General features: G+C 37.9%; 1 protein-coding gene across 1 annotated transcript in view; it reads left to right on the top strand.

Moving 5' to 3' along the window:
* The window catches only part of lnx2b (ligand of numb-protein X 2b), a 17195-nt gene extending 5331 nt beyond the window's left edge, over positions 1–11864 (top strand). The window contains exons 3-9 of the mRNA XM_037675765.1: positions 543–742; positions 2828–3256; positions 4969–5115; positions 6837–7011; positions 11167–11410; positions 11491–11652; positions 11729–11864. Of these exons, the coding sequence (XP_037531693.1) occupies positions 543–742; positions 2828–3256; positions 4969–5115; positions 6837–7011; positions 11167–11410; positions 11491–11652; positions 11729–11864 (1493 nt within the window). The remainder of the gene's footprint in view (positions 1–542; positions 743–2827; positions 3257–4968; positions 5116–6836; positions 7012–11166; positions 11411–11490; positions 11653–11728) is intronic.
* Positions 11865–13566: the final 1702 nt, after the last annotated feature.

Raw genomic sequence — 13566 nt, 5'->3', positions numbered from 1 at the left:
GGGGCTGACTCCAACAGTCTTCTGTGCAGCCTTCACCACTCTAGTTTGCTAGTTAGATTTGATTATCAATTTGATTTTCATGCTATTTTTGATATTTAATTAAAAAATTACTTCTCATTTTAAACTGATGTGTAAAATTAAAATTAATTATTTCCAAAGATTTGTCCATTTGTGCTTAATTGATGATAGTTTCAGCTACAAGTGAGGAAGAAATGGTTTCCAAAAATGTGAAATCAAAAGAAAAATCAACTTAATTCAGCCTTAAGTTCAGACCACTCTTATTTCACAACCAGACTTTATTTTCAGAGATGTTCTTGTCTTAAAGTATCAGTATGGAGAGTACAATATTACAACTGCAACTGAAAATAATGCATGAAATAAAAAAGTCCAAACTTGTCCTTCATACATCAGTTTTTCTTTAACATTAAATTAAGTTTTGGTTTTTTAAATGTGCATTTTTAAAAGTGTAACCCTAAATAAAGAACTGTATTTTTGTTATTTTGCTTACAAACAGGAAGTTGACATTTTTGTTTTTCCTCCAGACAACGCTCCTCTGCGGTCCAGTCTGGTGGCCGAGGCCAACGTGGTGGAGCTGTTCAGAGACGAACCCGAGGAGGAGCTGGGGCTTCGCATCGTTGGGGGAAAAGACACACCGCTGGGAAACATTGTCGTCCAGGAGATAATCCGGGACTCGATAGCGTCTCGTGATGGAAGACTGGCCCCAGGGGACCATATCTTAGAGGTGAGACAAAGGAAAGTGATAGGATTGTATTTCCCACAATGCCCGGTGTCTCCTTCACAGCAGGATGTTCATAAATACTTTTCTGTCATATTTATACGTATTGTAATAATCCTACAATACTGTGTGCAACTGTTGAACTCCCCCTCATTTCTTTAAACTTTATTTTTACTAATCTATTTAATTGATTTTGTTTGTTCTTTGGGCTTTCTGGGTATTTTTTTTCTGCTTTTGCTAATTTTTAAACCAGTCTTTGCACACGACCATTCTAGAGACTTTTGCACATATTTACTTTGCACTAAACTACACTGACCTCTGTCATTCAATGCAATGCAACATTCTGTAAACAATAGTTGGCATTTTTGTACCCCAGGATCCAGTTACACTCTTGATTTAGTCGTTTATTTTTCTTCCTAACAAACTTAGATTATTTACACATGTCTGTCTAATGTCAACCATGTGTGCACACAAATTTCTTGTATAAGAAGCAACAAAACACCTTCATGTTTTCTGTTTGGCTTACATTTATATCCTTGTTAGCTGCTGAGCAGCTTTTGATTGCACATATATTCTTACTGTTAAAGTAATTTAAAAGGACAAGCTCTTTCCTATTATTTTCTGCTTTTATTTTAGCTTGCTGTTCCTTTAAAATATATTTAAGGGTCTGGAAAGGTACTAAATTCTAAGACAAATATACATATATATTTTACCACAATTATGCTTCTTTCCCTGCATAATGTGGTATCTAATAAATTTGTGCACTTGTATAAACAAGAGGCCAATGTAACATGAATGAGCAAGGGGTGTGTTCATGGAAGACCTACTTCCAGTCCTACTGGTAAAACAAACAATACTATTTTGGATAAAAAATGTATGATTCAGTCACTAAATGTGTGCAGGCACCTGGTTGCTCCGCCCAAATGACACTAATGTGTGGGAAAACCTGCATAGCGTGACACAGGTCACTTTGCCGGTGCTTTGAAGACACAACTTGCAGCTGCATTCTAATGCTCTTGTAAACGAGGTGTTTTTCTGCAGTGATGAGGGCGAAGTAGATATTCAAGATGGGCAAGTTTTAACTCCATGGTAACGGGGTGTGTAAACCAGGAACAAACACATGTGATGTCAGAGTGAGCAACTTTAACTCTCTGCTGTTGCTGACTGACTTACTGCACTTTGTTTTGAAAAGTTTAGATGCTGGGACTGAACTCTAAATCCTTTTTTACCTTTTAGATTTTTAAAGGCTGGATGCACATTAGATTGAAACGCCATTTGTTTAGAAGTAGCATTCAGTTATTGGGATCTTTTTTCCAGTTATTGTCCTGATTTATACACAAGAGGAAGAAGGGTAAAAGAAAAATTTAAGCCTTTCAAGCAGTACTTTGTATTCTTCCCAGCCCCCACCCTCCTTGTAGCTTTTTACTTTTGTTCATCCTGGTACAAGGTGCAGCTGAAAACTGAGCTTCAGTATTTATTTTTAACTTTCTATAAAGCCAACTAATCCCAAAACTGGAAATGAAAAATAAAAAGCCGCCAGCGAGGAGTTATGAGATATACCAAAGATGAGCGAAGATTTCATTACAAAGCTGCTGAAACACACTTTCATTTCCCCTGTTATAAAACACGTTTATTTTTGTGAAAGCTTTACTTTAAATATGCAACAAAATCTAATCTATGCAAATGCTTGTTTTTCAAAGAAGGCCACTTGTGTGGTGCTAAATTTCATGACAGTTTATTTAGAAAAAAAGAAAAGATAAAATCTAAGTCATATATGACCAGCTGAAGTGCTTTAATAACATTACCCTAATGTTAGCTTTTCAATTCAGTTTATTTATATTATATAGCGCCAAATCACAACAAAGTTGTCTCAGGTCACTTTACAGGAACATTCACATACATAAAAGCCCATTGGTAAAGTTCTCTATCTAAGGATGCAGGATGATTTGTAGATGAAACTTTTATGCATAACTTTAAATTCACATCAGTGAAGAGTGATCTATAAATACATAGACAGGGTGTAGGACAGTATTTATGCTGAGCTGCCTTTCCAGGGACAGTGTTGTTTCACCTCTGGTATCATGTTTCCAGGTGAATGACATGAGTCTGGCTTCAGTTCCTCACTCCCGAGCCATCGCGGTGTTGCAGCAGACGTCCCTCCTCAGGCTCACTGTCATGCAGGAGAAAGGTTTCAAAATAAGAGATCAACGGTCGGATCATCACGCTTCCTCTCCAGTTCCTGCTGCCCCCCAGTCCTCACTCGCTCCTCTTGGCAACGCTCCGCCCAGTCAAAACACCGGCAAAGTTCTGCACGTGATGCTAACGAAGACTCACCGCACGGAGCCGCTCGGCATCAAACTCATTCGCAAGTCTGATGAGAGCGGGGTTTTTATTCTGGACCTCTTGTCTGGTGGTTTGGCAGCTAAAGATGGAAAACTGAAGAACAACGATAAAGTGTTGGCCATCAATGGACACGACTTGATGCACGGCACACCTGAGAGCGCTGCCCAAATCATACAGGTAGAAAACACAGACTTTATGGAGGCGGGCTACTTTTAACTGCCTGTGGTTTAGAAAATTATCTCATGAACCACTGAGCAGATTTTAATGAAACGCAGCACAATCACTGGATGCACGTCTACGACTCATAAACTTTGAGTCAGCCTATTTCAAGATGGCTGCCATAGCTACTCAACCAAAATGCAACAATGGTTGTAACTCAGTCATTGCAGATATTGAGGTAAAATTAGATGTGGCAGTAGCTCCAAATTCTAACAAATCCCGCAAAATGTTTAAAACTTCTGCACACATGGCTGCAGACCATATGCATTTGTTCAAAGTATTTTTTGAGCAGTTCCAATTATTGCTGAGTTTTCCACTCATACCACAGCTTCAGAAACTGATGTACACACCTCGAGCCCATCGTACCTTTGATACTGCTACTCATTTAGTTATAGTAATAATATAGTTTTGTGCTTTAGTGACACATTTGTCTTGGTGCAATTATGAGTTTTACACATTTAAATATTGGGAATGTAAAAATGCTTTGAAGAGAGCATGTTTTAACACATCTTAAAAAAACATTACACTGTGAAACAAATCTTATTAAATAGCCACCAAAGAATGGTAAAAAAAAAAAAAAAGAGCTGTTAAAGATGTCCTCAGACACTTGAATGCATCAAAAAGGTGCAGTTTCAGTTTGCTGATTTCCCTCAGTTAGCAATGATTTAATCCTAAAAAACTGCAACAGCAAACACGGCAGCCGTGTCCAAAGCACTGCACTTAAATAAGTCTTTACCTTTATACAGCTTTATTAAAAGCATAGGTCTAGCAAACCAAATGGCAAAATGCCAAAGACAAAAATAGCTTCTTTTGCCAGCTGCTTGTTCAGAAAGTTTAAATTTCCTGGAAAATAAAAATCCTCTGAACCATAAATATTGTCCAAAACGTCACGTCTGTATCATAATTGTTTAAAAGACATGCAATAGATGGATTAATGCTCCTGCTGCACCACAAGCAAGATAAGCACAAAACTCTGTGTTTTAATGGATTATATACTATTACTTAAACAAGTCTTGCATCTCTGCAATTAAAACGCCACTCTAAATATTTTTCTTTAACTCCAGCATAGCCAAGAGACTGAGTGGATCACCTGAATTCACAAAAGATTTAACTTATCATAAAATAATCAGTTTTTAAAGGCAACACACACACACAAAAAAAATCACTTTTTGATGTTGATTGCACATTTTTAGGCATTTGAAGTCTCTGCCAAGTCACTAACTGTGGAAGACTACAGCCTGTGACTTTATGCGAGGGACAAAATCTCATTTAGTGAATGGTTAAATTTTTAACTAAGTATATCTCAGCATGTTGAAGCAATCCAGCCTCCTCCTCTTCTCTACTTCTGCTTAAAATTTTGAAGCATTATCGGTCAAAACTCCTTTTAGTTTTGCACCAGTTGCATATTTTTTGTAAGAAATTATCTATTGCATGTAATTACAGGAAGAAATTTAGTTAATAATATTTATAACTGTGTTTTGTCTGGTGTGTCATATGCCAACTGGAAAATATGACCTTTTTTAAAATTATTTTTTTAAAGCTGCATCATGAATGCTGTCATACGTAATTTAACAAAAGTGTGTTAAACATATTTGTGAACAAAGACGATAAGTCTTCTTTAAGAAGATTTTGGTTATTTCCATTAATCGATTGCTTTGTTCTGCTTTAAGGCCAGTGAGAAGTGTGTGAACTTTGCTGTTATGAGGCCGGCAGAGACTCAGGAAGAAGCCGGAGGTAGCCGAGAGGGACAACACAGCCGAGGAGCCAGGAGGGCTCCAGAGCTGCAGTACTTCAGGCGTCAGTCCACCTATTTGAAGGTAATGTAAAACTTTGCCTCATAAAAACAACAATTTCTTATACTCAAACGTGTGTGTTTTTCTTACAACTTTGGCTAAATTTGAGGTCTTCTTGAGCTGTTGGTTGTGCCATGTTAAAAAATTTACACTTCCACACGATGCAACATGTTGGTTGGGGATAGTGTGATGCAAAATGTGACAAAAACACTAAAAGCACATTGCAGGACTCTGATTGTGGCATTTTTATTGCATAAACCAGTGGTTCTTCGAGGGTCACTATCCTGCATGTTTTGATTGTTTCCCTGCTCTTCAGCAAGCCTTCCAAGTTCTGCAGAGGCCTGTTAATCATTCATTCATTTAAAACTTCTAGAACAAGCAGGATAATGGCCCACAAGGACCAGGATTGAGAATTACTGGCATTTCCATCCGTCAACTGCTCGTAATAATTATTCTACAGAACTCCATCTATAGTCACATGCCACCCATCATATGATCAAATCCTGTGCAAAATGACCAGTGTGACTGCATGTGATTTAGGATAAGTGGATTCCTGTATTATATAAGCCTTTTTTTTGGGGGGGGGGGGGGGGGGGGTTGTAGTTTATCCACGTTGTGGCCTTGCATATGTTGCTTTTTGATGTGGGTGTTTGTGTCTCATTGCAGCTTGATTTATGCTTCTTCAAATGCATACTAACCCCCTCTGTGGTCATGCTTGTCGGTAACCTCATGTAAACAAGCCTCTGTGGTCTGAGTTTTTAGTTGTGCCCCCTGGCGGTTTGGTTTTGTGAAGGATGTAAACGAGCAGGTATGTGACGTTGGCGTGTAATTAGAACAGTCCAAACCGGAAGATCTGATTTCCCTTGTCTGAAATGTTTTCCCTTTGAATTTATTCCTTTTTCTAATAATCAACCAACACTTTTCCTCATTTGCAACGATGCCCTTTCAGGCCTGTTATTATAAACATCAGCTCTTTTGTTGTTTTAAAGGTTGGTTAGAAACTAAGACTTTATCAGTGTGGATGGAGCCGACGTCTTTCTGTTAACGCAGCGTGATTGTGCTGTTTGCTCTAGTATCACTCGGTTAAACTACACGGTCAGTTTCCCATCTGGGGGGTGAGAAGTTTTCAGAGTTTGGTGAGCGGAGATGAAAGCTCCTCTCTGGAGCCTCCCTCTGTCCTGATCAAAAGAGTCGGGGTGCTGCTCGCTCTGCCGCTACGGGGCCACTGTCTTGTTGTTTTTCTGGTTGTTTCTTTGGAAAGCAAGAGGATCAAAGCTGGTAACAGTTAGCTTTCGCCTGCAGAGTCAAACCTTTTCGTCTTGCTGGGGGCGGGGGGGTCCCTGCTGTGGGAAGGAAGAGTCCCCTCCTCCTTCCACTTCCCTCAAGCTTTCCTCCTGACAGTTTACAGACTCCAGAGCAACACAGAGGCTGGTTGAAGTTGTCATTTTCCACACATCTTTTCCACTACGAGAACTGAGTGTTGATCCTCACACGTCACCCCTACCTTTACTTCTCAGCTCCATCTCAAATGTTTCACATTTGTTTCTACAAGTGGCTCACGGGATGGGACCACTTAAGTCAAAGAATCCCACAGAGGTGGAGAATAATTGGCTGCACAGAGTCGAATCATTTTCACGTTAACAGAGAGTCATTTGTACATTTTTGCTTCATGACGTTCTGAAAAAAGCCATTAATTATTTGTTTTTGTTCTTGCTTGTTCGTGATGTTTCACATTCTGTGTACAGGATCCTCCTAGTGGGTTTACTTGCCAGGAGAAAACTGTGAGCCTGAAGAAGGAGCCTCGAACTTCTCTGGGCATCACCATCGCCGGTGGCAGGGATTGTCGCAGCCGGCTGCCCGTTTACATCACGAGCGTGCAGCCTGTTGGCTGTCTGCACCGAGATGGCACCATCAAAAAAGGTACAAATCTGAGAATCTGACCTTATGTGAACTTAAATAATTTAATATTTTGCTTGTCCCTTTGCACATTAGCTTCAACAAAGCGACGGACTGAATACAGGTTAAGAAATCTGTAAGAAAAAACACTTTTCTTCAGAGTATACAAAAAAAACAACTTTGAAAAGCTACAAAGATACAATATATGCAGAATAAATACAAAATAAATATAAACACTGAGTGGGAGGTTTAGGGTGGCTGAGTGGTTAGAGCAGTCGTCCTCCATTGCAAGAGTTGGGGGTTCAAATCCACCAGCAGTCACATGCCGAAGTGTCCCTGGGCAAGACATTGAACCCCTCATTGCCTCCGATGCGTGTCCCATCAGTGTATGAATGTGATAAAGCTCTGATTAGTCTTTGTATAGATCTAGTAGAGTGCTGTATGAATGGGTAAATGAGGACACAGATTGTAGTGTAAAGAACTTTGAGTATCTTGATAAGATAGAAAGGTGCTATATAAGTGCTGTCCATTTACCTTTTATAAGAAAGGACAATACAAAACCAGAGAAATTGTCCAGTGGTTGAATAAACCAAAAATATAAACAGAATTTATTTTGCATCGAGTCTGAACACATTATTATGATTGCACACTGAATAATGTAATTATTTATTCAGAATAGTCTGATACAAGCAATATTTTTATATTTATTGTCATTTTATTTATAATCTCACATTACAAAACAAGTGAATATTTGGCTTAGGCTTAAAGATGATCACTGCTAATAAACTTTCTGTTTATTGACTAAATGTGTGAAAAGCCTAATTTTGGCTACTATAGTTATTGCTATAAAACACATGAAGTTCCTGTGAGCAAATGAAGTGGTCATGTTTTTAATTAAACCTTATTGTACAGGAAGCTGATTGGGATGAAAATGTAAATATATAAACTGCTGTACAGAAATACAGTGGGAACAGCTACAGCTGAATTTTGACTTAATCCCAGCTAAGTCAGTATACTTATTTACTTTACATGAGTTTTATACATAATACTTCAGTTATTCATCGTCATAAGTTACATGTTTCTCAGTATAAGGTGATTAACGACTTGTTCTCACGTTATTTATACTTGCATCATTGCAAAACCTTAATTATAGTTGAATAGAAGTTATTAGGTTTAGTTCCTCACCTCCAACATGTGACCGCTCGAGTTAAAGGCATGTGTTGTAAAGCAGCAATGTGTTAAAATGTGCTGAAAGTTCTGATGAGATGTAAAAGTTGGATTAATAGATAGAAAAGTCTTTAAAATGTGACAAAGATTAGAATACTCCAATAGTTTAATACATACTAGTGTCGTTCTTTCATTTTGGGGGGATAAGATAAATTTAAAAGACAGCTGACATGACGGTGTCTCATGAATAATAATGTAATAATTTAGTTATTGTTGGAAAATTGTTGTACATGTTTGAATTTTAAACTTTATTGGCATTTAGTGCTGTTAAGATGTACATCTGCAGATAAAAAGTTAAACAAGCTCATTCATTTGTAAAATGCTGCTTTGAGAGCTCATTTAGAATTTGTGGCTGTTTTTTCATGAATTAATTTTTTAAAGATCTTTTTTTTAATGTTATATATCTGACCAGAATAATCCCAGTCTTTACTTCTGTCATAAATGATCATTTTAAATATTTGAGGTGCTTTGGATTCAGTTTTCTTATCGAAAAGGTTAATAAAATGCTAAGATCTGTTTACAGACTAGACACCTGGTCTGAACTGGTGCTCAGACTGCTTTTGAAGGATAAAGGGGTAAAAATGACAATTGGTTGAATAGGAAAAGAGCCATTCTGTCTTCTCGTCCTGCTTCTATTCAGGAACACAATGTGTTGCTCAAGGGTCATTAAGCAGAGAGGATGTGTGGTAAAACTGAGGCGCGACTAGTTTCTGTGCAGAGGTGCTGTCTGAACTCGGTCCTCCTCACTTTGAATTCATCTGGATGAACTGAGCCTGAAAAACATTTTAAACAATCGTCCTCATACGTCAGAAGTTTTATCTAGAATCTGATCAACATAGCTGTCAGCCTGATCAGAAAATATCCTCATATTCATGATTATTGAGATAATATAAATTTATTCTTTATATGTTTTAAACAAAACTATTATTTTTTTAATGTATACTTATCACTTCGCAGCTTTAAACGATCTTGTACGCTCTGTTTGCTCTCAGCACTTGCTGCGGAAAACTCTCAGCTACTACCCCACCAAATTGTAGCTCAATATTTATTTTAAAAAATCTACTTTTTGTTGGCTAAGGTCTGAACTGGGATGGCCATCTTGAACTGGGTAGACTCCAAAAGTCATTTGTACATGTAGTGATTACTTTATGAGTTTCGTGGAAAAATCTGTTCACTCGTTCATGAAATATTTTGCTGACAGACACGGACAATTACACCGTTGCTACCTTTCAAGACAGCTGGCGATTGAAATAAAAAAAATGTAATGAATTGTTGGTGTTAGTGTTGATAACCTGCTATAGAGATGTGTGTCGTGGGCGAGATTTTCCCAAGCAGCATCACCGTTTGGTCATTTTATGACAACAATAGGGTGTCAGAGGAAATTGACACAGGATGAGAAAGAAAAAAGTTTTAGACTCCAAAAGATGAGGTTCGGAAAATGCGTCAGCGAGACAAAGGATGAAGGTGGTGGCAGTTCAAAAGCTTCAAGTGGTTGGAAATCTGTTGTAAAACTAGTATTTATGATGCAAATGATCAAGGAGAACTAACGTCAGTACTCATCACAACGGCTGAAATACTTCAGTTTTACTGTTTACAAGCTTTATTTAATGGATTTATTTTGGAAAAATATACTTTAAAATGTCTTATTTAGAGAACATTTGCAACCTAAAATACATTTTGCAACATGTTTTAATTCACCTTGTCAAAGATTAAAACTACACAGAGTCAGTCAGACTGACACCGTAGAGCAGGAATCCACCAAAAGGTCAGCTGGGACTGAAATTGGACGTTTTTGAGCAAATCTTGTTTGTTTTTAATTTTCAACTGGAACGCTCTAAAGGTGAGTTTGTTTATCCCAGATCCAAGTTCTTATGTCAGAGGTAAACAGAACACGGCAATAGTTCAACTCACTTTGTTAGAATTATACTTTGCACTCAAAATAAATGATTTACGACCACAACACGTCAAACAGGAAATCAAAAACTTGTTTTGGCTCCACAATTATACTGTATGTTAGGGGCTACTACGAAATTTGTTTAAGGTTTTTTATTGTCATTATCATCGCATGTGGTACATGAGGTGGAACAAAATTATGTACTCAGGGTCCCAGTTACTGTACACCCAAAAATAACAAAAAATATAAAGTACAAAAAGAAACGGTATATAAGGATCTAAGATATATGCTAAACACTAATAATGTAAAATAATATGGTATATTAAACAGCAGCCTGAACATGAGTCTATAGTGAGTAGATGGATATGAATGAATACAGCAGCATGAGATAATCAGCAGCATGAGATTAGCAGCATGGACAATCAGCAGCACAGCTAAGTCACATATCACCAATTAAAGTGGCATTACAGTGATTTTTTTTGTTGTTGTTCTTTGAAACCAACAAGATGACAGTCTTGTTATTTATTGCACTTTTATGTTTTTTAGTTGTGCAAAAATAAAAATAAGAAGAAGCTATAATCTGGATTATAAAGGAGATATACGTAGTTGTCCAGTCAGATTAATTTTGCACCAAAATCTGTCCAATAGCCGAGAGGATACATATAATTTTCAGTGATGGAGAAAACTTTGTACCCAAGTGCTGTTTTGTAGAAAACAATTTTTTTTTTTGTACTATGGTAAACATTCAAATTTCCAAATTAATCAGAAAATAGAAAAAATCTTTGTTTTTAAAGAAAAATATCTGAAAACCAGAATCCACAGTTCAGAGCTGTGCAAAAATTGAAAACCGGTCTAGGAAACTATGATTCGTGCTTTTCAACCGTACTGGAAAACAAAAGCTTTGTTGCAGTTTCGTAGAAAAAGGTGCTTTAGTAATAGCTGCTGCAGAGCCTGGCTGTTCTGCTGCACATGCTCCTGAACTGCTTTGCAGAGACGAACCTGCGATGTCCAGCTGTGCAGTGAATAACTTGCTCAGGCTGACGTCTCTCTTTCCTCAGGTGACGTTCTGCTGAGCATCAACGGGGTTGATTTGACCCAGCTGACCTACAACGAAGCCGTTTCTGCGCTGAAGGCTCAGACGGCTCAGTCGCAGGTGGTTTTGCGAGTCATACAGACCATCTCTGACGGCTCAGAGAAGGACATGGAGGTCGGAAACAGGGACGAACTCGACAACGTGGACGACCAGCGAGACGACGTTCACAGCTGGACGCCTCTGTGGACTCACTGGCTGGGTTTACCAAGGTAGAGCAGCAAATCCATTCACGTGTAGCTGTTTATTTTTTTACACACAGTTCACTCCGGCTCTGATTTTTGTCGTTTAGTCACATGCACTGGTGCAGAGACATCGTCCTGCAGAAGATCAACAACGAGAGTTGGGGTTTCAGCATCGTCGGAGGCTACGAGGAGAGCCACGGGCAGCAGCAGCCGTTCTTCATTAAAACCATCGTGCCTGGAACGCCCGCTCATTTCGACGGACGCCTCAAGTAAGTTGGCGCATAATTACACCGTCCTGCGTTTTCCAAACCAGACTCCACGCTAATGAACCGTGGCTCTCTCTAGGTGCGGTGATGAAATTGTGGCGGTGAACGGAGCTACGACTGTGGGAATGAACAACTCGTCCCTTATCCCGATGCTCAAACTGCAGAAGAATAAAGTCACGCTCACTGTGGTGTCGTGGCCGGGCAGCCTGGTGTAGCAAAACAAACTCACGTGTTCACATGAACACTCACATGTAGCCCTGCTCAGCTGCATTCACAACACCTTTCCACATGGAGCCCAAGTTCTAACTTCCTGTTGGGTTCTGATCCCCGATAAGGAACACGAGTCCATAAGAACTGCCGTAATCTGTTTGGGTCTTTGTGCACTCAGCGTGGTTGTGATATCAAGGTGCACAAATGATCAAACTTATGTTAAACACAAACTGGAAGGATTTTGATTTTGTTTAAAAATGTTGCATATATTTACCAGTTCAATAGAGCAGATAGTAAAACATCTGATCTGAGTGTAAGATAAAGATCTAAATGTAGCCGGTTGACATGATGCCAAACCACTCAACTGTTGGTGTAATTTTAATTTAGTGCACTTTAAAAACAGGCTACATAAACATGATGATGCTTTAATGAATATATCTGAACCAAATTAAAACCAACGGCCTCTGTCTGTTTCAGAACTATTAACAGAGACGTTTTGTGCAGAAAGGTTCACTTTAAAGAGCCGAGTTATGTTAAGTGTAGCCGTGTGTCCATGCTGTACAATTTAAACAGAAAACTTTTTAAATGAACAGGAGGAATTAGCAGAAAACAAATGGTCTGTGTTCATTTACTGTGTAATCCCCAATACTATGAAATAATCTTGGACCTGTGTTTCTTAAATGTGAGTTTGTCCCAAGTATTTTTTTTATTTTTGTTTTTAATGAAAGTGCTGGTAATCCTGGAGTGAGAAATTTACATGATTTTATTTTATTTTTAGTCTTTCTCTCAGCACTCTTTATTTATTTGGCTCGTTTTGAAAGAATTTAGGAAGTGGGTGCCACAAGCTGGAGTGCCTTAAAATCGTCCCTCTACCAAAATAATCTAATGTGATATTTGTTGTTACCAGTGGCCTTGTAGTTTAACAAATACCCTTTGAATAACACAAAGTGGCTTTGAAATATAAATCAATTAATGTGTAAATTATCCCATCTGCTGTTTAATTTTTGTTCAATAAAATCCAATCAAATCATGCTGTTTTACATTTATTTTGCATCTCCCTGCATTCTGTGGATGTTAAAAAAATATATGAAGGATGAGCTGTTTTGGGAAGAACCTAAGAAAGATTGAGGCACATCTATAATTAAAAAAAAAAAAAATCACATTTATTAAATCAAATTATTGACAATACTTGTACTTAAAATCTGCTTTTTCTTCATCCTGCATAGTGAGCAGGGACTGGTTTCTGCTGCGAGAATATTTACAATAAAAAGTACAAATACTCAAAAAATTTTAATAAGTCCAATAAACTGACTTCTGTTCAGCCTGACCTCTGGTGGACAGAGGACTAAAAAGAGTGACTCAAGAACTCACTCTTGAATACCTCTAAAATATACTTTTGAGTACTTTTGTTCAGTAAGCAGTACAGTACACAAAAAGAACGAGGCTTCATCTGGACTGAAATGGATTCAGGTGATTTAGAAACAATTATGTATTCAGAATTTAATACAGTTTTTATGATGATTCAAAAAATACTACTTTAAAAAGAAATAACATTCAGCGTTAAACTGAGCAATGACAAACACTTGTGAATACCAAATTAAGTCAAGTATAATGGTATATACCCAACAACTGGAATGTGTGGATATTAGGAGGGAAAATATATATATGTGTGTGTGTGTATATATATATATATATATATATATATAT

Source organism: Nematolebias whitei, chromosome 4 (assembly GCF_014905685.2).
Source record: "Nematolebias whitei isolate Nwh7 chromosome 4, NemWhi1, whole genome shotgun sequence".
Lineage (NCBI taxonomy): Eukaryota > Metazoa > Chordata > Actinopteri > Cyprinodontiformes > Rivulidae > Nematolebias > Nematolebias whitei.
This window is presented reverse-complemented; position numbering and strand designations above follow the sequence as displayed.